The sequence below is a fragment of the Solea solea genome, chromosome 1 (assembly GCF_958295425.1).
Source record: "Solea solea chromosome 1, fSolSol10.1, whole genome shotgun sequence".
Classification (NCBI taxonomy): Eukaryota; Metazoa; Chordata; class Actinopteri; order Pleuronectiformes; family Soleidae; genus Solea; species Solea solea.
The window spans coordinates 39,676,559-39,702,261 of NC_081134.1; the positions used below are offsets into that span (position 1 = coordinate 39,676,559).

At 39.2% G+C, this 25,703-nt stretch overlaps 1 protein-coding gene across 2 annotated transcripts in view; it reads right to left on the reverse strand.

The window, feature by feature from the left end:
• The window catches only part of cntnap2a (contactin associated protein 2a), a 307,312-nt gene that overhangs the window by 128,438 nt on the left and 153,171 nt on the right, over positions 1-25,703 (reverse strand). Inside the window, exons 1-7 of one of the 2 annotated variants that reach the window (XM_058623402.1) lie at positions 25,239-25,332; positions 21,358-21,505; positions 15,190-15,242; positions 14,213-14,363; positions 10,647-10,831; positions 7,787-7,930; positions 6,497-6,758 (exon numbers count right to left, since the gene is read on the reverse strand). In XM_058623402.1, coding sequence (XP_058479385.1) covers positions 6,497-6,758; positions 7,787-7,930; positions 10,647-10,831; positions 14,213-14,363 — 742 coding nt within the window. In that variant the 5' untranslated portion in view covers positions 15,190-15,242; positions 21,358-21,505; positions 25,239-25,332. Of the gene's footprint in view, positions 1-6,496; positions 6,759-7,786; positions 7,931-10,646; positions 10,832-14,212; positions 14,364-15,189; positions 15,243-21,357; positions 21,506-25,238; positions 25,333-25,703 lie in introns of those variants that run through there. The other variant, XM_058623391.1, reaches the window with a different exon arrangement.

Consider the following 25,703-nt stretch of genomic DNA (forward strand, 5'->3'; position numbering starts at 1 on the left):
ATGCTTTTATGGACTGGATGAGTTGGATATAGTGAAATGTTTTTTATGAAGATGCGGTACTACTTAAGAGAGCTTCAGTTCAAAGAACTTCATTCTCAGCCACCATGATGTTTCAGAGACGAGCTCAAGACTGACAGCAACCGAAAACAAGGTGACAGCAATTACAGTGACACTGAAAGCGACTGAGCCTGAACAGCAGCGCCAAGAGAAAAATGAGCCGACAAAGAGGTGGAGAGAGTGATTATTGTTAATTAGAGAGGGAAAAAAATCTTAGAAGAGCAGCTGAAAAAAAAAAAATGCATACAGTCCAAACAAAACTGGCATCCCTGGATGACAACTGGTGTGCAGGATGTGCAGAGGCAGAAGAAAGAAGTGACAAGTCACAGGGAAGACCTGAATGTTTCTCAGACTGAACTACAGCTCACCAAGAACAAAGAGGACAAGATCAAGAAATACATATACAACCAATAAACTCAGATTGTCAATAAAACAGTACAATCTAAATGAAGAACTGATTGTTTTAGTTCCTCCTTGCTGTTTTCTATTCCCTTTACCACCAAAATCCACACTCTTAAAGCTTGCCATTCAAATTATCCCCATAAAATGTTTACATGTGAGACTGGGTGAGATTGCCAAAAAAACATTATAAAGGCAGATCATTTTGAATTTGCATTTGTATTACTGCTACAGCCAGAAAAGTGACATGTGGTCTGTATGTGTTTCTGAAATACTGATATTTTTCAAGATGTTTCTTCAACATTTTAAATTTCATAACATTCCCTCTATGGCTTGAAGACATATTTGATATCTATATCTATACACAGAGATTCTTGTATGAAACGAAAAAAATAAAGAGATGAATAGTATTTTTGTCCCTCAAGTTTTGTTGCTTAATTTATTCACGAGTGAAATACCAGGCATGAAACTTCCATGGAATCAGAGTATAGCTTTAAATATTAACAAGACACATTAAGTCAATAAAAAAAAACAAAAAACATTGCGTACATCTTTCCAATGCTCCAATGATTATTTGGCTGTTGTCTAGTCAAGTAATTTAACTACTTGCTTGCAAATGTGTAATACTTGCAATGTTGTAAAGTAAGTACATTAACAGCTTTGTTTGTCTCACACTATCTTTAATAACCTCAACACCACATACTTACTCAGTCAAAAAACATATTTCACAAACACTATTATTCCATTTGGAAGTGTGCAAACTGCATGTGAATAATATGTTAATTTGTTAAATATAATTTAATTTAAGTATCTGAACATTTAAATCAGGCATCCTTTAGTTAGCCCATTCTCTATTGTCACACCCCTCATAATTATTCAATAAATACTATTTAACACTACAGTTATTTAAAAAAAAAAAAAGAAAAGTTAACAGGGAAAAATAAGCATTTAGAAGCCATAATGGCATGAACATTGTTAGAATAGATTGTCTTTGTCAAATGTATCTCAGCCAATACAGTACAAAGGAAACATGAACTAGGTCATTTAGATCAGAATGGAATGAGAACAATCATTTTAAAAGTGATGAGTCAGCCTAATCGTCAAGAGTCTGCCATATTTAACTCATATAAGGTCCACAATGTTCCTGTTACCGTGGTAACATCAGATATGACAACACAACAAAACTCCATGTGGGGAAGTATGCAACAGAATTTACTGTACGTCGAAAGTTACAGTCCAATCATTTAGAGAAGGTGTCACAGAAAATTGAAGGTGAAGGATTTCAGCCAATACACAAACACACAAGTGGGCAGAGCCACGGCATCTGACACCTGAGCTGAGCCGAAGGTCTGAAGAAACATGGTATTAGAGCAGAGGGTAGAGCTGACTGTCAACAGTACTCTACTCCAAAAACACAGAGACAAAGCGGCAAAGAGCGAGCGAGAACACTGAATAAACTGCTGCAAAGCTGCTTTGTATCAATGCTAGACTCATTGTAGCTATTTGATAAAGACCCAGACGACCATCGCATCAGCTTCAAGACCACGTGATGTGCTGTTGGTTCCAACGTGTGTGTGTTTGTATTGCATTTCCATTGATTTTAGCTATATTTATAGACAAAAGATGGAGAACAGACGGAATAATCAAATTGCAAAAGCAAAAAAAGAGAAAGTCAAATAAATGAACACACAAATAAAAACAAGTTTTGAAAAATAAAAGGCAAGGACGCGCGAGGCAAAGAGACAGGTATTCATTAACGTTGAACTGATTTAAAAGGATCAGAATTATAATATCTCGTTCCCATCAACAGAGATGTAATAAAGCTAAAGGTGGCAGAGAACGTTGTGTTTTGTTTGAGAAACACTGAATGACAATGAGACAATGTGTCTTTTCATTTTTATTTAAATGTTCTACTGTCAATCAAAAATCAATTAATCGGTGTTATCCTTATGCTTCTTCTGAATTTTCTTGGTTTAATGTCCCTGAAGAACATGTTTGGAATATCACACCATTGTAAGACATTTCTGTTAAATTATCATTCTGAGCCTCTCTCTGCTTCCTCTCTTCCCCCCCGTTTCTATTCTGTATTGATTTTGAATGTACAGTATAAATGAATCTTGTCTGCTATAAATTTATGGGGCCCCCTAGCATTCATAAATTTACCCTTCTCTATCTCCTCCACTCCTAAATATTCGCTCCTCGGAGGAGGTGTGAAAGGCTCTGCATGTCGACACCAATGGCAATTTTTGAACCATGCAAAGCCTGAAAATATGACGCATTAGGCTTCACACACACACACACACACACACACACAACACTCAGGGGGAATGAAACAATATGACATTATAATCGGGGGTGGCTATAGTGTGGTTTCCCCCCTCAAATCTGTGCCTCAGGCCTTTCCATTATAGTAATGCCTTATGCTTCCTATTTGGACTGTGCAAGTAACCTTCTGTGTGTGTGTGTGACTGATAGTAATTCTGCATCTCAGAGGAAGTGATGTTATTACTTCTAGCTGAGTTGATGGGTGGGAATGCTTGCATGCAAGAACACGGACACGCACAGAAACAGCAAAAATATTGCTTTGAAAAAAAAAAGTTGCTTTGTCCTGTTTTGTAAAGAGCTTCACCTCCGACTGAGACTGATTTTGTGGAAATATTAATTTCCTGTATTCACAAGTAAACCAATTTACAGAAATAACATTGGCAAACAATAAGTGTTGTAAAGTAAGTAACCCTTATGAGGAGGAAAAAGAAAGAAAGAAAAGATAGAAGAAAATAAGACTCTTTTATAACCTTATCCATTAGAAATATTCCAGGAAAAAAAACAACTGATAAATATTTGTTGGAATCATATTCAAAAGACAGAGATAGATTAAGATACTAGTAGTAGTAATTATTCACTTTATTTTCCTGTGTCACTGTGAAGAGTGTGTATAGGAACGCAGAGAGCCAATTCATGTTTTCATCTTTTCTTGCTGCTACAATAATATTTATAACTATCGAGATGAATTATCACGACCCCCCTTCTCTTCTTTGACAACCAAACGGGGGGACACACAAACATTCTCACATTTTGTTGTATGACAACTTTTTTTTAAAGACACCACATTTCTCCTGTAGGCTCCTGCAAAGTGGAGACAGTGAGAATTGTTTCCATAGAAACAATGCTGGCACCCAATAATTCAATAATTAATCAAGCGGGGGTGATCTGAAGGTAGCATCCTCGCCACACATAATGAACAAACAAAATGCCAGCACTCGCCTGTTGTCTGCATCAGGTTCAAAAAGGAGCCTTTTTTTCACTAACGTAGTGGTGTTGGATCACTTCATGCTTGGTAAGGCGGAAAACAGGAGCTTGATTTATATTTGGGCACATCACAAATATGTCTTTCTGGTGCATGGTTATCAAGACAACACTTTCCAGCCCTGCTGTGATGAAGGAGTTGTAATAACTTGAATAATTAAGTGATAAAAGCAGGGGAAAGTGGGACAGCGTTGGAGAGTTAATAAGTAAGAGGAAATTGATGGTAAAATAAGATCAAAGTCCCTGCGCGAGTCACACTTGAGCACGACGTCTAACAACACACGCACACATACACACGCGCTTTGCTAAGACGACACCCACAATCTAATGTACAGCTGTGTCTCCAAGGCCTCGTCTTCACTTTAGGTTCATCCTCCGTCTTTGTTTGAGGAGGATGCAATGACAGAAAAGAGAGCAGGATGTCTCTGCAGGCTGCAAACAGCCTTGGGGATGAATCCTTGCCGTTGCACATATAATCACAAGGGCACATATCGGTAGAACACATTTTTGCAATTTTGTATGAGCATGTCTAAGGCTGATGAATGAATCCAATTAATGTGCCTTTTTTTTATATAACACAATACAACAACAACAACGCAACAACTGCACAGACACTGAACCTGCACGGCCAAAGATTCCGTGCTCTGCTTTCTGAGATGAAGAGCATAGTCAAGTTCTCATTCACTCTAGATTCCACCGAATAATGCATTCACAAGCAATCATAGCATTAGTGATATAACCTGAGCTCAAACGGCACACAGATATCCTTCTGAAGGCTTCTTACTCACAACCAGTGAAATATCCAACATTGATTCCCTCTCTTTGATCCACCAACCCCTATAAGAAAATTCAACAGCATGGATCTCATCCGCTTGTTAGATGTTTATCTCCAAATTGGTGCATATCTCTTCCATTTTCCTCCAAAAACAGTGAATCGTGCCTGAGCTACAAGATGAAAACTAGACTCATCATTCCAGAATTTCCTTTTAGTTTACAGTGATTTAATTGATTTGATGTTAAAACAACAAAGTGGGTGAAAACAACGTTAGGTATGTACAATCCTGTCGCTAATGGTTCCGTCTTTGGCGAACACAGTGTACATTAGACAAAATGGGTTTATTTTAAGGTGGATGCGGATATTGTCAAAAAAAAAAACAACGGCTCATCCCATTTTCACATCACATTCACAGAGTGGTAAACATCACGTGGTGTATGTGATGGGAGAGTGGCTGCACCTAATAATGCATTACTCATCGGTGTGTGTGTGTGTGTGTGAGGATAACAGGCTAAAAAAAGAGAGAGAGAAAGATAAAAGCCTCATACATTACTGACAAAGCGTCCCTCCTCGTGAGCCCAATGTTCTGAATGTTTGTTCCAAAGAGGTGAATCAAGCTGTGAAAGTTGTTTTTCCTATTTGATATATTTCAAGCACTAACTTACTTTATTCACTTCTAATTTTTAATCCTGAATAAAAATGATTCTCTCTTTCTACAAATCCATCATTACAACACGTTTCATGATCCGAAAGGAGCAGTGAGAAGAATATAACTCATTTATGTCTGCCCCTAATTTACACTCAAACAATCTTAGATGGTCTGTCGCTTACAGTTAGCTACAGCCTCATCTACACCTTTAATTATGTCAACAACAGAAAACAAAACAACGTATAAAAATGATGTGAGCACGTCGTCATTTACTGTACAACAGTATGTCAGCTTCATGAGATGGGTTGAAAGTGGCATCTGGATTGTTGTTACCTTCGCTCACGCTGTTTATCCTCGGTGAGTGTGCATCTACTATATTTGCTTCTGAAAAGGGGACTAAGCATTTCATTACACGTCCACAGAGCTCCCACTGTGTCCCCGCAGTCAGGAGCCAGTGGGGCATTCTTTCTTAGAGATACTAATAAGTCTCTTATAACGTCTCCGCTAATAACAGAATCAGAGCGGGGCATGCGTATGAGCCTGTGTTTGTGTCTGTGTATTCTAGTAATACTGATGTAATCGCAGGCTCAGGCCCAATTAGCCTAGAGGGTGACTCTGTAATAATCCCTACCCCTGGGCATAATGGCCTATTAAAGCAACAGAGGACAGAATAAATAAATGCATCTGAGGGAAGACAGGAGGAGAGAGGGGGAGAAGTAAGGCAGGGAGAAGAAGACGACAGTAAGATAGGAAGGGAAAAAATAGAATTTTTAATCATCGGCCAGGAGTTCCTCTATCGCTGGACTGCTTGTTAGTGCTGTTAGGTAGTATGACCACGAGACCATGTCAGGACAGATTCCATTGAGAGGTGAGTTATAACCAGGATAACTAAGAATTTTTTGAGGGAGACTGTGGCATTGGTGGTTTTGATGAATATATCTAAAACTCTCACTTAAGTTAAAAGGTCAAACTGTTAAAATTGAGACCGTTTCCAAATTGAGCGAGTGTAATAGAGTGTAAAGTTCAGCGCAGGATAAAATTGAGCCGAGTCAGCTGTTCAGTCAGTGGTAGAAACACCTTCTGTGCGCGTCAGTTTTTTCATACTGGATTAAAATGTTAAAACTATATAAAGACTTGCCACATCAACACAATTCAGTTACGGCATCATTCAAAAACCCAGTCATCTAGACTATTTCGATTATATTCATTACCCAATATTCTTACGATACAACAGTTATTAGAATGGATCACAGAAAAATATGGGGCCGATGTGAATGTGTTTATGAGGTTGTATTGAGGCGACATCTTACCTGAAGATAAGTCGACCTGGTTGTTTCGCGTCACCTGCGACACGTTGATATGAACCACGATCTTGCCATCCTCCAGGGAGACCTCCAGAGTGCCATCATCGAGATTACTGAAGAGGAGGAGTCCATCAGGGTTCCACGTGCGAAAATGAAACCCCACGGATAACGTGTTGTGACTGGCTCGACCGGGCAGCTGCAGGAAGCTGGTGGCATTGAAAAAGACTGGGAAGGTGTGGGTCTCCACGCACGAGAAGGACAAGTTGCGCTGCAAAGACAGATTCAGAGAGCGGAGAGACAATAGCAAGGCTTCAATGTGTTATCAAAACGAGGTGTAAGAAACAAAGCTAATTCCTTTGAACGTGGGCTTGTAAGTGGCGCTGCCTGTATGTTTGAAAGGCTATAACCCTTGAGAGAATCATGTATTTATTCACCAGCTTCTGTTGCTTTGAATAGAACGTCTGCATGTTTACCTTCGGATGTTCCCCACTGAAAGTTAGATCCAAAGACTTATGTTGCTCGTGCAATTACAGAAAAGTCTTTTGTCTCACCGCATGTTTGAAAACCGGGGCTGAAAGGTAACGGCGGCAAGGTTTGTGTGAAGAAGGAAAACAAACACCGTTCAGGAATTTAGCCACTAATTGTCATTGAGCTTCACCAACATCACGCTCTTAATCAAATCATTAGCAATTGCACAATATTGAGCTGCCTTACCAACTACAGATGATTCCTGATTGCCTTCCCCCTTTTGTGTGTGTGTGTGTGTGGAAGTGAATCTGGTTTGTTTGGAAATGAATGTCTGTGTGAGTCATCAGCGAGAGGTAGAGGAGCGAATTTAATGAACTTGTTCAGTGGATCCATTTGTTCAGCCAGTTCACCACAGATCAAAGATGATATATTGGGTGTTCACTGTTGAGGAGGAACAAGGGATGGGGAGAGATTGAGCCTGTGAGACATATTAATGCAATTTTAGCGACACATTTTAAGGATGGCAAGACATTTAATGTGGCGCATCCACTGTAGGTGTCAGCCACAATGCAGTGCATTTGATGGGCAGACACAGGCGAGACTTGATCTGTTAGGAAAGGTATAAAAAAAAAAAAACAGTGCAGTTCTGTGTTTTAAGGCAGCAGAGGAGACAGGGTCGGCACTTGTGGGTCAGTTGTATACATTATGAATCGGTTAAACAATGTTTGGTGCAGTGAATAACCTGCCCCCGTGACCCAGGTCAGAAACAGACTTAGTGTGACAATAACGAGCATAATATTCAGTATTCAACACATTCATTCCCCTTACAAAGCTAGAGGTGTCCAGCTTCTTTCGGCGGGCCAGGTCGGTAATGTTGTCGCCGTTGTAGTTGATGCTCTCCATGCAGCCTTTGAAATTCTTCCTCCCTCCTCCCACTGGCTTCCCACTGTATGGCATTCCTCCAAAACTCAACTAGACAGCGAAATGGGGCAAAGAGGTACAACAAAAAAGAAGGAAAAAGGAAGAAGAGACATTATTATTAATAACATAACTGACAACAAATATACTGTAGCACCAACTATAGGCTAGTGTGAATGAATGCACAGGTCACCTGGAAGTGGCGTCAGCTCCCCCCACAACCATCAAAATGCTAGTAGATAAAGGATGAATTCATGAATAATTACAGATCCAAAACTAAATCTCAAGACAATCTGGCTTTGTGTTGATGATAGTGTGACTAAATGCACAGCAAAACTTGACAGTAAACAGGCATCAGGAAGGAAGCACTGAGGGATAAAAAATATATAGAATGAGTTTGTTCTTTCTTCTTTTTGGGTCGTACACATCTCCCGTTATTTTTTTCCTTTGTACAGCCATAGCACGAGGGACTCTGAGGGGAGACGAGATGATGGAGGACGGCGTGCAATTACCAGTCGATATGAAACTCTCAATGTATGTGTGTTAGTATGTGTCTGTGGTGACGCTCCAGTAGTCTTGGTAATTACTGCCAAGGGTGGACACAAGTGCACCCAGATATTTAGTCTACAGGCTCACAGGGAAGTAGAACACACACACACACACACCCTCTCAAACACACAGTCATGTTTCAATGATGGAGTGTGTGGAGAAAATGGAGTATAGTGGCGCACTTTGAGTAAAAGCTGGCCACAATTTCACTATCTGCAAGAGACTCAGACAGGCAATACCACTGGTGAGATCCATTCAGGGTTTACCTCACATACAGACACATATTCACACACCCCTGGTTCACTCTGTTGTACAGATTTCCCTGAAGACCCCTTAATTCAACAGCTTTAGTTTAATTGGACTGTGGTTTGTCCTGCCCAATTTCTCTGTATCCTGCTTAACACTGGGATACAGTAGATCAGCTATATCAGCAAAACCAGGTAAAGGTCACACTCCAAGACATGAATATAGTGTATATACTCACAAACACAAGGGCACATCCATATATGGATTCACCATACACCACTACACATACACACACTCAGAAATGCTTTCCATACCCATTATGTATTCCAAAATCAATTTCCTGGTTTAGTATTATTAGCCAAACTCGTTGCGTTTGATTACTGACTGACATTAATTATGTGAGTTTCATGGATTAGCATTACAGCACAGTGTGAAACCAATATCTAATTTCCTTTGTAGTATCAATGTACTGTACAAACAGAGGAGGTCAAGCTACCATGAGTAGAGCAGTTTTTTCTTTCCCCCAAGATGCACTGTCAAAATCAATAAAGGCATTTGACATGTTGGAAGTACTGAGAAAATAAAAAAAAAATAACAGAAAAGAGCAGCTTCACAAATTATATGCAATTGTTAAGTTATTTGGCAACAAAGTGACTTGAGTCTGACCCCAATAAATAACAAGTTAAGAGAAGGTTTCTCATAGGTTTGAGCTAATTGGGCAAACATGTTGATGCTCCAAGCTGTTTTGGTGGGTTGAGATTGTATCTGAGGACTCCTCACATTGGAAGATTGAATAATCTGTGCTGAGCATCAGTACTGCCCAAGGCTTTCAAACAAGGATTCTTACAAAGTTTGCATGAGGACTGATGTTTACCACCATCTTGACACTTTATACCCATCATCTCCAGGACCACTGTTAATTTATAACACAAAGATATGCAATTCTACTGGATTTGTCCTCCACTATACACATTTTTAACCCTTACATGTACAATTTTCTTTTAAATCACTCATTGCTCAACCTTTATCTTGACCATCACCAATCTGCAGAAAATGCCTCACTAAGTTTTAAATAAGGATGATGCTTTTCAAAAGACATTCTACCACACTGCACCAATGAGGGCAGAAATCAGGTAGTTGATGGTGATTTAGACCTCAAATTATTCAGAAATCACCAAAAGCAGCTAGTGGAAGGAAAGAAATGTTGATATCAATAAAAAAACTATAAACTGAAATCAACCACTTGCACAGAGAACTTTAAGTGATCTGTATTTTACAAGCGCAATTCTAGCCGGAGTGAAGTATTTACTTGTAGTTTTTAGAACAGATTTTAAAATTGCATTACTTGTCTGAAGTCTCCGACTGAGGCCTTACAGTATCCACCTTTCCAAGCCCTGCTTGTTCTCTGAAAACCAGACAATTGCCAGATTTCTACTCGTAAAAAATGCATGAAGACTCCATTTGTGTGCAGCCACTGGCTTCTCACCAGTATGAAAATAGGGTAAAGTATGTGATGCAAGCTTAAACAAATAGACTTGGCTTAAGTGTTTGCTCCTCTGACTTTAAATGAGAATTTTATGTACCAAGTGCACATTAAGTATACATATTAGAACAGTGGGGTACTTAACAGAGAGGAAGTTGACACTTCTGTAATTTAAATGAATATATTTGTTCTTTAAAGCGTTGCCAGTCAGCTCCTCTGGACTGACATTAGGTCATACATATTAAACCATCACTAACATAAAGGTGAAATAGCTGAATAAAAAAAGCTGAGATTTCAGGTATTTACAAAATCCTTGGTAGACCAGTTTCCCCCCTTGTTAGTGATATGATGTCAAGCTGCTTTTGCATCACAAGATTAGATAAACTGTATAAATAGTTTAAATATGAGTGTTTGTAATTAGGTTTTTGGGTTAATCCGAACATTATTTCCACATTTTTTGTCCACAAAAACTCAATAATGTTTGCTTCTTACCTCGTAGTCCAGATCTAGATGGTCAAACTCCCCATTGGTCCTGAAGTGCTGAGTGTGTCGGTCCAAGGTGAAGTTGACATTGCGACGGTAGCGTTCAATCACCACAGAGTGCCAGTGATTGTCATCCAACAGGCTGCCAGTGGTCACAGACGTATGACCCAGGATGGAGCCATACTGGTTACTGCCTGTAATTATAATATTAAGATATATAAAAAAACATTGGCTTTAGTCAATAACATAAAGCTGAAATAGACAACTTCATGGCTCAAACTTGTTGGTCCTCTACAAGTGCTGCTTTCACTTTGCTATTCTCTGTTCCACTGGGATTAGATTGTCATGGAGAAATGATGGCTCAATTCATGGTACAAGGGGACTGTGTTATTCTGTATCCAAACAACGAAGAGAGCAGTGTTCACTTGGTATTTTTCACACTATGAGTGTTTTTAGGTCATAACACCAGCTCTGAAGCAAAGTATATGTGTCCTCCCTGGCATCGTGCCACTTTTGTATCTTTACGACAGTGTTGGTGACATTAAAACATGTTTTGACAAGCTGTAAATGAATTACGATGGTGAGTAAACTATACTGTATGTAAAAAAATATAAATAAGGGGAATTTAATATGTAGGTATCGTAAGGCTGAATAAATACATTAATAGCACATTGCATTTGAATGGTGATCTGCCATTTTCAGCAATAAACAATTGTTGAACAATCTGAAGCCTCTTTGTACTGTAACAGGCCTCCTTTAGTTGATACAGTGAGTGTGAGAATGGAACACTGCAGTCAGTGTGTCTGTGATGCAGGAAGGCATCCTTAAAGGTCACCATACCGGTTCTGTCAGCAACACAGCTGGTCAACAGTGAATGATGCTTCACCCACTTATGGACTGCTGTGGCTGTTGTTTACAATGAAGAAGGGAAAAGGCTGTGTTCGTACACTTTATTTTTGCGCCTAGATAAAGTTATCTTGACAGCAAATGTGTCTCCGTAAATCACTTCCATACCACTAAACTATGACAGCATAAACACTGTACATTCAGCGGGAACCGTAATTCACAATTATCATTGAGACATTTGTGTTAAATTCTGTGTAAATTAAATGTAGAGGTTCTCCTAACACATGCATTATATGTTAGAAAACAGTGGATGAGAACATATTCACTGTTCACACTAGGGTGAAAAGAAAGGGTGCACTCGGGTATAGAGCTCCCTCGGAATGAGAATGGGCTGGTGCAAGCACCTTCTCGGCTGTATCCCTCAACACTTTAGCTGTACTTCCCCAGTCATCCGACTCTTCACTGCCTCCCAGAACCTGTCGCAACTCTTCCCTGAACTTTGCACAACCCTTCTTCCTTCCTCAGCTTGCACCATTCAATCCTTGGCTCTGCCTTCACTCGCTTCCTCTCCCTCCTCAAACACTGTAATGATATAAAAACCCTCAGTGCACTTTATCAGCAGTTTACTGTTCGCTTGTGAGTAACTTCACCTGCTCCTACACTACATTATAGCTAGCTGAGGAGTCTCGGGCCTGTGAATGAGTCTTACCTCGAAGCAAAAACACGCAGAAAAGCTCTGCTGCTTAATTTAAAATTCCTAAAGATGAGAAAATGAAGTACGAGAAAAGAGATGTCAAGCTACAGGTACCGCAAATAGAAAAAGAAGGAGAAAGAGGCCTGGACTGTAGCTAAACCAAATGTTTTGTCAAGATGTTGCTTCTACACGTTTGCAGAATATGAGGTTTGATATCTGTGTATTTACATATTATTCTGAACAGTGAAGAACAGCAACGTTCAGCTGCTTATATGCACTAAAGCGCATTTGTGTGTGCATGTGCAGCAGATAAACCAACTAGTGTTTCTGTTGCTCAATTTTACATGATCTGAAACATAATTTTTAGACACTTTTTTAACCATTCAAATTTGGCAAGGTTGATATTAACACATTTCCCCATGAGTAACTAGAGCCCTATTCAGATAGGATTAGTTTTACATGAGGAGGTGGGGTAAAGTCATTATTAACAAAGCTTCTCAGTGATTTTAGTCCCGTCCAAAGGTGCCATATCAGTAATAATTACCGGACGACGTCAGTAAAGGTTGCGGTGACTTTCACCTGGGGGAATATTACCCCAGGTAATACTTATCCTGTGTGAATAGACCAGCAGTAAATAAGTGTGTATATATTTCACCATCTCCTGTTTACAAGGATTTTCAAGCATGGATCGAGGTGCTATTGATGTGTGTCTTCACTTGTGATAACAAGAAGCAGTGTAGTATGCATATGACGAGAGGAGGTGATGGCGGTGCATAAATCGAACAGTCCTGTTAATGGCTCCTGGGACATAAGGAGTGATTAACCCCATTTTACCCCTCCCAATTGTGGTAGTTTTACTGAGATTTCTTATACTGAGCAAATTAGACATCAGCAATCCCATTTGAATAGGGATAAAGATGAGATGATTTACTTTTGTGTCAATTAATAGATATACAGATGTTTTGTCAAAATATCTGGTCTTGCACCAATATCCATGGGTAATATTAAACATTTGGGATTATGTTAAGGCACTCACAGCTAATGGATGCAGTCAGGGAAAGAGAGTAGCTTGTAGAGCTTTTACTAAAACACTGACCTTTGCCTAAATGAAACAAATGTGTTTCTGTTGCCTAAACCTAACCACAAACAGGAACTCTAAATAAACAACCCCGGTCCCTGCAGCACAATTTGTAAAACAAATGTTTTCCTCGAAAAATCTGATCAGCTTTTATCTCAAGATGACAACACTGGCTGAGGAGGAAGCAGTTTATTTATCAGAAGATCAGTGACACAAGCTTTTCAGGGTAAGACAAATCCCCAAACTGCCCCTGATGGGTGTGCCATCAGTGCATGATCATTGTTTATAGGTGAAAGTGATTCAAGTGCTTTGAGTTGTCATTAAGACAAGAAAAGCCTCATATAAATGCAGTCCATTTACCGTGTTGCACTCTACTTGCATTCCATTTACAACGTTGCAGTTAAGTTGAACATAATTTCCGGGTGACAGGGTTGTTTGACAGGCATGACATAAATTTTATTTCTACGGTTTAGAGTCAATGGCAAGCCCACAATGATTGTGATTACTTTGTAGACCTGTCAGAGACGTACGAACACAACCAGAGAGGCTGCATGCATTACACTGAGTAACTATTACATCCAACCAACAGACCAAACAGAGAAACTGTGACTGGCAATGAGGTCTTCATAATGAGGTCCGTGTGTGTGCACATCAGAATTCAAAGGTCTATTTTAAATGTGTTTATATACAAGCATATATTCGCCTGTTGTAAACTTGAGTTAACAATGTCAGGATTGGTGAGGATTCATCTTTCGTTTCCCAAGGCATATTTTTCATTCATATCATTTATTTGCTAACTTGCTGATGGTGTAAATTTAGCTTCTCACTTATTTGCAATTTTATGAAATGTATCTTGTATTTGAGTGTTACTTTTCTGTCTCTAGGTGACTGACACACATAAATCTACATTATTATAAACCTGGTAGGAAGGTTATGTGCTGTCTCAATCTTGCTCACCCAGATTTATCTGCAACAGAAGCTTCGCCCTGTGAAGCTCCAGAGTGATGTAGTCTCCCTGCTGTCCTTCCCCGTGTAGAATCACTCCCTCGCTGTCAGACGTCTTGAACCTCAGTGCAATCACATCCTTAATGATCTTCATCTTCTTCATCTGCGAAACAATTGAATACATAAATGTTGACAACAGTGGCGGTTTGTGGTCTTTTAAACATAGATAGGTTCTGCAAACGAACAACTAGAACAAGAAAACACAATAATAATGTAAACCCGAATGCTAAAATAGTGGTTTTATTTACAGTCTATATGTACAAACAAAAGTGGCTATATCGCCAAGCAAATAACGTGCAGTGACCAGCTATTTATCTGCAGACTTCCGTCGCAAAATCCACATAGGACTGAGGCAGAAAAGGCTCTGGTGTCATGGAGCTGAGCTTCCCTGAAAGTGACAATTTAGTGGCATTTGTCCAATCACCGTTGAGCTCACTGCAGTGAAAAAAAACCTATTCTGTGTCGTCCCATAGAGAACAGTTGAAGCTTCAAGTGGTTTTAATGCGGAGTCTTTGACGAGAATACGAAAATCACGTAAGACGTTCTGTCATCCGTGATTAACAGCTGATTCTGAACGAACTAGTGACACATTCTAAATTGCGCTCTAGTGCACTTTTGGAATTGAAATGTAAATAAAAACACAGTACATATTTTACAGCGTTTTAGAGGAAGCTGAGCTACTGGTTGACAAATATAATGACAAATAATTGTATTTGACAGCCAAACATGAAAACCTGCAGTTTTCAGGTCTTCCAGTGGCCTGGTCAGAGTCTGAAATGTTAAACTATATACAGTATATCCAATACATTTCAATTGCATTATTTGATGACATAACGATGTTAAAAGCAATGTTTTTAGTATTAACGGCATGACTCCACGAGAATATTTAGTACAAATAACACACTGAATCAAGGAAGTAAACCCAGTACCTTAAAACGATATGAGATGACACCCTGTCCATCAAAGTTGATAACGTCAGACCCTAAAACAGACAGTAGACAAAAAACATGAGAAAGGCAGGGAGATATTGACAGTGAGAGAAATAGTGGAAGTAAGCTAAAAAGATTAGTGATCAGTCAAATCATCGAACATTGACCAACACTGTAGCTCTGAAGCCTCTACTTTACTATGACCAGGTTAAAAAAAACAAGTAATTCTAGACAGTTCAGTCAGTTGTGATAATATGCAGATAACAGATGGAGAGGCAAATGGCCTCTGCTCATATTTGCCATCAGGATGAGTGAGGGTTGAAAATGCAGGTGACTATTTCCACAATAAGGGTTTTATTATTCCAAGTGGAAATGTACCCAGCAGGCAGTTTTAAAGAGGAAATTTTCACATGCGACTATGTGGTAAAAGCAGTGGTGTTTATGACAAAATCAATTATGGCTGAATATCATATTGTTGCTTTGGTTTCAGGGCTCTAGTACTGCACATGTTTTCTCACAGGAACACTGTTCTGCCTTAGTGGGGAAACTTGAATTAAACACAGCCACGATTAATATTAAAACTCACACCTGTGCCTTTACTGCTTTGACACAGCAGACAATCGTCTGCTGTGAAAAAAAAAGGCCTGTAGCAAAAATATTCTTAGCAGCTTTAAATATTTGCTAAATAAATGCAGAGCAGATGTAGATTTAAACGGGGGTATGAAAATTGCCCTCAGTGAGCAGTGAAACACGCTGACAGTAAATGGATAATTTCCATAGTGAGTCATATATTATATGAGATTAATAAAACTTGCAAGGAAATGTATTGGTGTCATTCTTTGTTCACGACTATTATAAGTTCAGTGGGGGTGATTTAAAATAATTTTAGATTGATCCAAAATAATTTGTGAACATGTGATCTTTGCAAACATTAAACCTTAAAGTGTTTTTAGTCTTTTTTAGCTGAATATCTGGTGGTAGAAGCTGCATTTCTGCCCTACACAAGCAGAGATCATGTTCGCTGGGATACACAAGTGTTGATAAATGGGCACTTACAGGTGGGGTTACGCTAGAGCATATTCTCCAAGTACAAAAACAAAAACATCTATATCACCGGTGAGGTTTCAGATAATAACAAAAGTTGTCTCAAGCAGCAGTAACATTTAAAATATACTTTAACCCCAAACAAGGTATTTATCACGCAAAAACAAGGGTTTACTTAATATGAGAACGGGAGAGAGGAGGGATGAGCAACAGGGTGGAGGAGATTCCGTGAAGTGAAAAAGTGCAGCGTTTGAGGCACTCTTCAATCTTACTGTCATCACCCCAGCTGCTCAAGTGGCTTGTGGAGTATGTGTGTGTGTTGTGCGACTGGCTGGTGATGGTAGAGAAAGATGCACAGGATATGATAGAATAACTAGGGAAAGAGACACACACGTGCAGAGCCACAATGTCTCTTAACCATGTACGTGCTCTATTGCCTGCTCACATAATGTACACGTACACACACACACACACACACAGCTGGGGGGTGGGGGGGGGGGTGGATTTAGGAAATTACATCTGTTCCCTTTTGTTCTAAGTTCAGTGCCTCTCAAATGATCACATGCTGCTCGTCCCTGGGTGCAGATGCATGGCTTTCAATCTCTTTCACTGCTTTGCCTCTCACTCTTCCTTTCATCTCTTTCAATTACTCTCTTCTCTGACCTACTCTGCATCTGTTTTTTATCATCCTTCCATCATTTCATTTGCTCGCTCTCTCTCTCTCTCTCTCTTTCTCTCTCTTTCTCAGGCTCCTTCCCCCCATCTCCTCCTCCTCCTCATCATCATCATCATCTCTGGTCATGTTTAAGGTGGTAGTGACAGTTTTCCAATCGTTTTATGAGCTCTGGTGGTGGATGTGCTGCTCAAAAAGGCAGTTGACGGCAGGAGGGCGACTTTATGGAGGATGGGGAGCCTCCCCCACCTACACCTGCAGACAACAGGGCGATGGAGAGAGTAGAACAGAAACAGCGATGTAGGTTGTAATGCAGAGTAAGAGGGGGCAACTACTTGGGCAATATGAAGAGACACGACGATCATGTACACAAGGTTTTCAGACATTGACCCATGGACACTTTGGACCTTGAAACAGATGGTGGGAGACATCAAACAAAATAATCTTCTAATGGTAGTACTTATCAGAGTCTAAAACTCTGCACCTGCAAAATGGGTGTAAGGTGTGTACAAACACAAAGAGACACAATTTTATTATGAAACAATAGTAAAAAGAAAATTGAAAAGTCTAAGTGGAATTAAAGTGATAGTAGTAGTGTGATTACCACTGGTGTACAGTCAACTGGGAGCACTGGGAAAGTATCGAGGACCTGTGGCATCCACAGACACACACACACACGGTGGTGATTTAAGTCACCTCATGAAATAGATGCTATGGTCAGGGGAAAAAAGGAATGGGAGAATAAAAAGAAATGAGACATTTGAAGATAATTGCTGGAAAATATCATCTCTGGCTCCACCGGGTGTGTGCATGAATAGTGTATTTCTGGTGAGTATTGTTTGAGGATTTACCTGTAGCCATAGCAATAAGCCAACAAGTGAATGAATGCACAACTGTCTGTGCACCTTCACAAATGCTTCATACAATGTGAATCTAAAAGTATTTGCATGTTTTGGTAACAAACAGTAACAATTTATAATTATACTTTAATAAATATTGATAAAAAGAAATAGCAAAAAATACATTTTGCTGGTAAATAACCTCCTTCCTCACAGCGCTGTACTATTTTCATACCACCCCTTTTTTTCCCCAAACACATTAAACCTCTGTGCCTGGACTACAACAATGCTCTTTTAGCAATTTATGTGTTTGGCCTCAGTCCTACTAGCGAGATAGATGCTATCCATAAACAAGATCTACATGAGAAGAGTTCTGAGACTCAACAGATGATGGTAATACATCACACTGACAACTGATTTAAAGTACTGTTGGCATAAACGGAGTAAAGTCAGATTTGAGCATGATCGTGTTTGTGTAGAAAATTGTCCGACTTCACTTCCTTTCACATACGCTGGCTTCGCCGTTTTCTGACTCAACTATGAAATAATTGATTTTCTGTTGATCCTATGTTCATCAAAATGGAAATGAGCATGTAAATTCCACAGCACACTGGATCATGACTCCTTTATGGCCTCTGGCTCTGGCACAGACACACACAGCCTTTCATTCCACAATTATTGTGTAATTATTGTACGTTTAAAATGTAGAATCATCATATAACACACATTTTGTGATTATTCTGGGAACATAAAATCTATAGCACGTTTGCCTCTTCCTCCTCCTACTGCTGCTGCTCTTTTGTTTTTACTTTTTTGCATCCTGTTTTCTTTATTGGCACCCAGCATTGTACGCATCTCTATTGCCTTTAAGCTGCCAAGTTCAAAGGAACACATTTAAGTTAAGTTCGAAGGGGCATTTCCACACTTAAGAGTTCAAGTTTGTACTGGCAGCATCCACTAGGTTCAGTGTGTAAAAAGTCGACAAAAATCATATGAGAATCTACACTCCAGATGCGTCTTAGTAGGAATTTAATTAATGAATTGCATCAAGGGGGGAGCAAAAAAAAGACTTAGAAATGATACAGGTGCGAAAACACCCCAACAGAGAAAGAGAGAGCACCTTATTTACAGTACCTGTAAATGTATATTATACAGTTGACACAGACAATGTGTCTGTCTGTCATCCCTGATATCCCACTTGTACCTAAATGTGAGTACATGTCTCATCTGACAGATGTCAAGGCATGGCACACATTCACATGTCAAAACATTTTGTGTGCCTATTTGGCTTAGAAACCGATATGTTCTTTTAAGAGAAGCTATTTTTATTAACCTTGAACATCATCCACTAAATGGCTTGTCTGTCTCGTTAGGTAGCATGTCATGGAGACAATATTTAGAGAAATGAGCAACGCATCAGGTATTAAAGCTCAAATGTTTTACACTTTTTTTACACGTCTCATTCCACTGTTATGTTACGAAAGAGAAAATTAGAATTGATGCATCCAGTGAAAGAATTATTCTATATGAACTAATCCAATATCCAGGGATAAAATTAATACTTTTAGTTTCCAATTACAATATCCTTTTAGGCCTTGTGTTTCTCAACAATGACGACGACCCACTGAGTGTGGTGCGATGTGGTCAGAACATTGAGGACAGTCAGTGTCTGGGAGAATCAATCGAATAGCTTGGCGATGGGGCAGTGTGGGATTTCAGGAGACATGGGACTGCTTAGCATGGAGACCAAAGAGAGAAGAGGGGTTGAAAGTTTTAAAGTTCAATCTGCAAATATGGGGAAAAAAATGTTAAACTGACAGCAAAGACTCTGTGAAATTAGCACTGAGACGTTTGTATAATCAGGAGCGGCACCAATTATTTCTGTATCAGTTCTTGTCCATCCACCACAGAAAATAAACCATGGCAACAGCAAGCTCAATACTTTTAGGTAGGTGTATAAATATATATATAAACATACATATACATACATATACACACATATACACACGTATGTATGTATATATATATATATATAGTGAGAGAGAGAGAGAGAGAGAGAGGTGTACGTACAATGTGTATTGCCAGAAATAATGAAAGTGAAATGTGATTTGCATTATTGTCACTTTCCAAGTATTCTGTCAGTTCCCGACACACTTTTTAAGACTAACTACAACCACTCATGACTCAGTCTTACCTAGTTCTACACTGCATTTAGCTGTAGCTCATGACAGTTTCAATCTTGCATAACTTGGAATTAGACCACTTACCAACTTTTTCTGTTGGCTATGGTGACTTTGGTGTATAGGCTGTGTAATATCATATATGTTATTTCAAAGGCATTAATTGTTCAGAGAATTTTTTTTTCTAAAGTTAAGAAATAAACCTTTGCTGAGTTTAACTTAGAATGAATTCAGTATTTTGTTTTGTACTGATGTGGCCATAATTATCCTGTCAGTCTGCTGATGCTGGAAGTCTGACAAATCTTCTCCTCCTCCTTTATTGTCTTATAGAAAGACGAGATATGACAGAGTTGTAATAAAACAAGAATACATTGTCACATTAAAGAACAATGTAAATGTCTTGAAATCAAATTTTATACTCAGGTTTAACTAAATTAAGATAGCTGAAAGCAACAGGTTTTTAGTAATTAACAAAACAAATAAAGCCTTAGCGTGTTGTGTATTATTTCCTTGTTAAAGTTAATTACGAGTGTGCGTGAGGGGATGGTGATGGGCAAGCACTTCATCATCTGTGCATATACAAATCATAATATTGTAATTATGTGTATGTGTTAGAACATATTGGTGTCCTTATCGCTGCTGACTTGCTTCTCTCTTACAGGGGAAAGGAATAAAACATGGGATATATAATCCAAAGGCTGAGGACCGAGTGAAATGCGATTCATGCCCTTGTCTTCATACACATTCACATACACACACGGAAGATGTGGAACAGAAGATGTGCGAGCCACTTATAAGAGTAATTTATGCAGAGTCTTAATTGAAAATTGTTATCAAAATCAATTTGGCAACCTTTAATAGCATGAGAGCACAGAGGCTGCAAGAGAGTCAGTTCCCTGGATGATACGTTTGTTAGAAAGCTAAAGACAGTGAGTGTGAGTGTATGTGTGTGTCGGTATGCGTTTGTCAGGGTGCAACAGGGCACAGGATGTAAGTGTCTACAAGGGATCATGGTTACAAGAAGCCAGATTGAGGTTTTTTTCCTTAGGGTGGCTGGACTCGGCCTTAAAGAAAGGTTGAGGAGCTCAGATATCTGGGAGATTTTAGTCATATTGCTCCTTCTTTACGCAATTACACTATGCTTTGTGCTACTGGAAAAATTCCAACCGTTTCTGAAAAGCTGAGAAGTTGCACTTCAAAGCCAACATGTGGTTATTACGGTAATTTCACTCGCGCTGTTGCATGAAGCCGGCGAATCAGTGTCTTTGTCACCAGAGAGAGAGTTGGAAAAACGCCTGTACATAGTTTCCATTTTTTTGGCCTATTTTTGACATTAAGGAGCTATAATTATCACTATGAATATTTTTTTTTTTTTTTTTATGAAACAGTTCTTCATTGAGTGTTTTTTGTGTGTGTGTTTGTCTCCACTCACAGTAGGAGCATCCGTAGACTTCAACGCGCAGGCCGATCCGTCCTTCTTCACTCCAGTCCAACGGCACAAGCCTGAGGAAGCGAGCCACGATCCCCTGCTGAAGCTCATGGCGAACAGCACTCTCTGAATTGGAGTTACCAGAAAAGGCCTGGAAACACATATGTTCACACACACACCCACACACATAATTAATGAAATTAAATACATCGAAGCCCTGCAGTCAAACAAACAGCTTTGGGACTTAGAACAAGCATATTTGTTCCACTCACTACATTCAGCCCTTAAGGTCCATGTTCACAAAACATGCAAGAAATTATGGGTCTACGACTTAATGCAGGAGGTTTTGAAGAGGAAACGCATTGTATCAACCTCGAGGTGTGAATATCCCTGCTCACATCACTTCCTATTTAGGCCGACTTGCTGATTACCAAGACTGGTGGCTTTTGAATGATACGATTTTCTTGTTTCATCTTACTCTCTTTGACACCCCAGCCTCTAGAAAACACTTATTGTCTACAAGCAAAACAAATACACGACAAAAAAGTGAGATAAAATATTTCATATTTCTAAAATAATAACTAAACCGATTGTCACAAGATAATCGGTAAGTTTTATTTTACTTTCTAATATCATATTAATACAGTTTGTTAGCATCTTTAGAGAGTTTCCCCCTTTACCTGAGGCAACAGTAGGCAGCAATTCACTAATGCTTGTGAGTTCATAATGAGTTAAAAGGAAATACTTGTCACAAGCTTTGTTTGTTGATTAAAATATAAGAGAAACATTTTCTAGGACCATATTGGGAATTTTCAATAACTTTGTTCATAACTTTGCCATAATTTGCTGTATAGTGGCGGACAGCTATAAATGTTGCATGTATATACACTTTTATGTCCTCTCCTTTAGACTGAACAAGACGTGGAAACCCTCACACAGGATTGGTTTCAGAACTGTGTTCCAGTTTCCTCTCTACTGAAAGGATCCTGATTGAAGCAGCTCCTAGTCCAGCCATCCAAGAACCTGTTAATAGTCTGGTGAGCCTGACATCCATCACAGTTGTCATTCACCAGCTTGCCAGCATGCCTCTTACACGTCACCTGTGATTTATGATTGTTCATTTTCTGACTTATTTAGATGGTTCTGATTATAGGTGCCTATTTAAGGTGGGCCGGCTTGATAACTATCAGAGGACTGGGGCAGGGATACTTAAAATCTGGTTTCTGTATGTTTGGTTGCATGTCCACTCTTGATTGACATCCAAATTTTCATCAAAAACATGAGCTGGGTTGTAAGTTTGCAGAAAAGGCTCTGGCTAAAGTTACTTCGACAAATCTCAACTCCTTTTCCTCATAGCTCTCTCTCGCCCGGCATCTCAAATTTCACTTGACCTTGGACATGATGGGGAGAACCCCCGACTGCCCACTAATCCACCTCACCACAGTCCCTGAATTATTCACACTTGTGTGAGTTCCCCTAATCTCCGAAATAAACACACACACCATAACCACTTTCCCAAATGGGTTTCTTCCACAAACACAAATAGCGAGAACAGCTGGCACGAACCATTGTGGAGAAACATTATAAACAGCTCAGTAGGTAACTTGACAAGAGCAACACACACAACAGCCATGTGTTTTCATAGATAAGACATGAAGTAGGCAGAGCAGTGAATGAGTGTGGGGGAAAAAAAAGACACACTCTGCTCAAGACGGTCTTCATCGAGCTGACTCCTCACCGACCCAAATGTATGACCCTGAAGATATGCTATCAACCAAAGAGGAGATGGTCGAGAGTTCACACTAAGCTCAAAGCCACTGAACTTCCGAGGCAGCGAGGGAAGGAACGGACACAAGGTGCCTCTATCTCCAGTGCGCCTTTCACCTTTCCTTCAATTTTAATCTTTATTTATCCAGGAGAGGTTATTTGAGTGCACCAATGCTTTTTTATTAGCACCCTGCTCCAAATTCACACAGCTCCACACGAGTCGTCAGGGAGCCTTTTAATACACTTAAACTGCATCTTCTACTCTGCAGGTGCACAGGTCCTGGAGATGTGGGTTAAATGACAGATATTTACTCAGAACCGCAGCTATCCAGTATGCAACCAGGATTCCAGTTGTGTTTAATGCAGGTTTCAGGCTAAAAAACTGCAAACCATTTGTCCATATATTCATAAACTTATGTAGTTTGAATTTGTCCAGTGAGACTAATGTAGTTTTTCTAAGTTTGATAAGAGCAAGGGAATGCACTAATTGCTCTCTTATTGTAACTATAGCGAGGTACACATTGATTCCAGTTCTATGCATACAGTACTGTAATTTGTCTTTTTCCTTAATAACAAAACAAATGCTGCTGCTGTTGAATTAAAAATGAAGAGAAATATTTTATAGCTGAGGCTTGTACTGTGGATTTGTAAGTACATTTATTTTATACTCTTCTTTGTTGTGTTTCCTACACTACTGTTTTCAGTATGCCTTGGTGCAACGTGGAGGCACAAAAAATATACATTTATTATTAGAATTTTCCTTCAAGCATGGGAGAAAATGCCATTTAAACCATTGTCAAATCAGTTCAATCACAACATAAGTGAGGTGAAACAAATTTAAATAATGAAATAATAACAGTTGGAATGTGGACCTAGAGTCAACCTTTGCGAAAGCTCTGCAGGCTCACCTGAGGAGCGGGGAAAGTCTGGGGTTGGTAGCGTTATGGGAACAAGACACACTGGAGCTTTAAGCTCATTACATAGCTAGAAATAAAATAATAATAAAACTCTGAATAATATGTATCTACCGAGGATTTGACTCACTGAGTGCAAAAGACTTTGCTGACACTTTCCTCTCTTTGTGGAAAGAGAGAGGGAAGAAAAACATTTTTCATCTCCAAACCAAAGCTTCATCCCCTTCACCGTTTCCTAGCTTCCTTTTTTTTTTTATATTTCTTTATTGTGTTCATCCCTCAATTCAGCATTTATCTGTTCTTGGCTGAATGAACAGCTCAATTCAAATGACATTGCTATGCAGGATAGAGCGTAAAGGGTAGGATAGGAAAGAGAGGAGGCGCAGAATGAAGAGGTGGAAAAGACTTGTGGGTGCTGAACATCTTGCAAAAGTCTGCCTAGTCAACCATTTAATTCCCTATCCTCCAAAGTCCAATCATTAACCAGCAAACCAATGAGTAATTTGGTATTTGTGTGTGTGAACGTGTCACTGTATAGAGTGTGTATGCATAAACGTTTATCACAGAACAGTGTGTGTGTGTGTGTGTTTGGCAACTTCAGAGCTTAGACACTTTGACGTTTTGTTTAATCAAGAACTGGAATAATTTATGGCAACAAAGGCTACAAAGTGCTACCGGCAACTTTTAGCTTTTACTCGTGTTAATGCTATTATGAGTTTGTGTGTGTTATTTCAGTTTAATCCCACGATGTGCATGACTGTGTGCACTGCAGCGCTACATCAAAACAAAAATGTGGATTATTTGGAAATCCTTAATAGGCCAGAAATAGATATTTGTATGTATATAAATTACAGCTATCAAAATGAACACTATTCTGTCCACTGCACGTAGCTAAACACTTGTTTAGCTATGTTGCTATGTTGAAAAGATGACTCACACTCAGAAGTAAGTTGAAGCTTTACTGTTTGTCTTTGTCAGTTGCTTTACAAAGCCAGACACTCTTTCTTGTGAAAGTGAAATATAAATACAGAAAAAAAAACACTTTTATATACATAAAAGGATAAACTTCACTGTTAGCTTAAAACATAGAGCTACATGCTACACAACAAAATAGAGTTTTTATCATTAGCTAAAACGTATGAAATAAGCAATCAATATGCACAAACTATGAACTGTACAAATATAATATATAACAAAACTCACGTAAACAAAGCTTCTCCAGGGCTGAACAGTGGTGGATAAAACAGATTAGGAGGGATGCTGCTCTGGAGCACATTTCCATTCAAAATAGCATCCAAGATGGCCGATCTGACCTGTGACCTTGCCCACATGACTTTAACAATCAATAGAAAGCCAAGGGGTATCAAAATAAAAGAGCACCTTTCAAAATAAAGCTAGGAGTCACTGCCATAGATATAGATAAAGGCTAGATTTCTTACGGCAGAGTGTCGAACGTCCATCTTGCCAGTCAGCTCGCTCACCCATAACATGTGTTGCAGTGGTACGTTTTGGTTTGTTATAAACGTCAGAGATGCATATTTATGAATAATTATAACCAAGGGCTTCAAATAACATTAAACATAACAGAAAGGTGCAATGAATACATACACACACAAGGTATTTATGTTATCAATATATGGGCTACTAAAACTCAGGATACAGAATGGC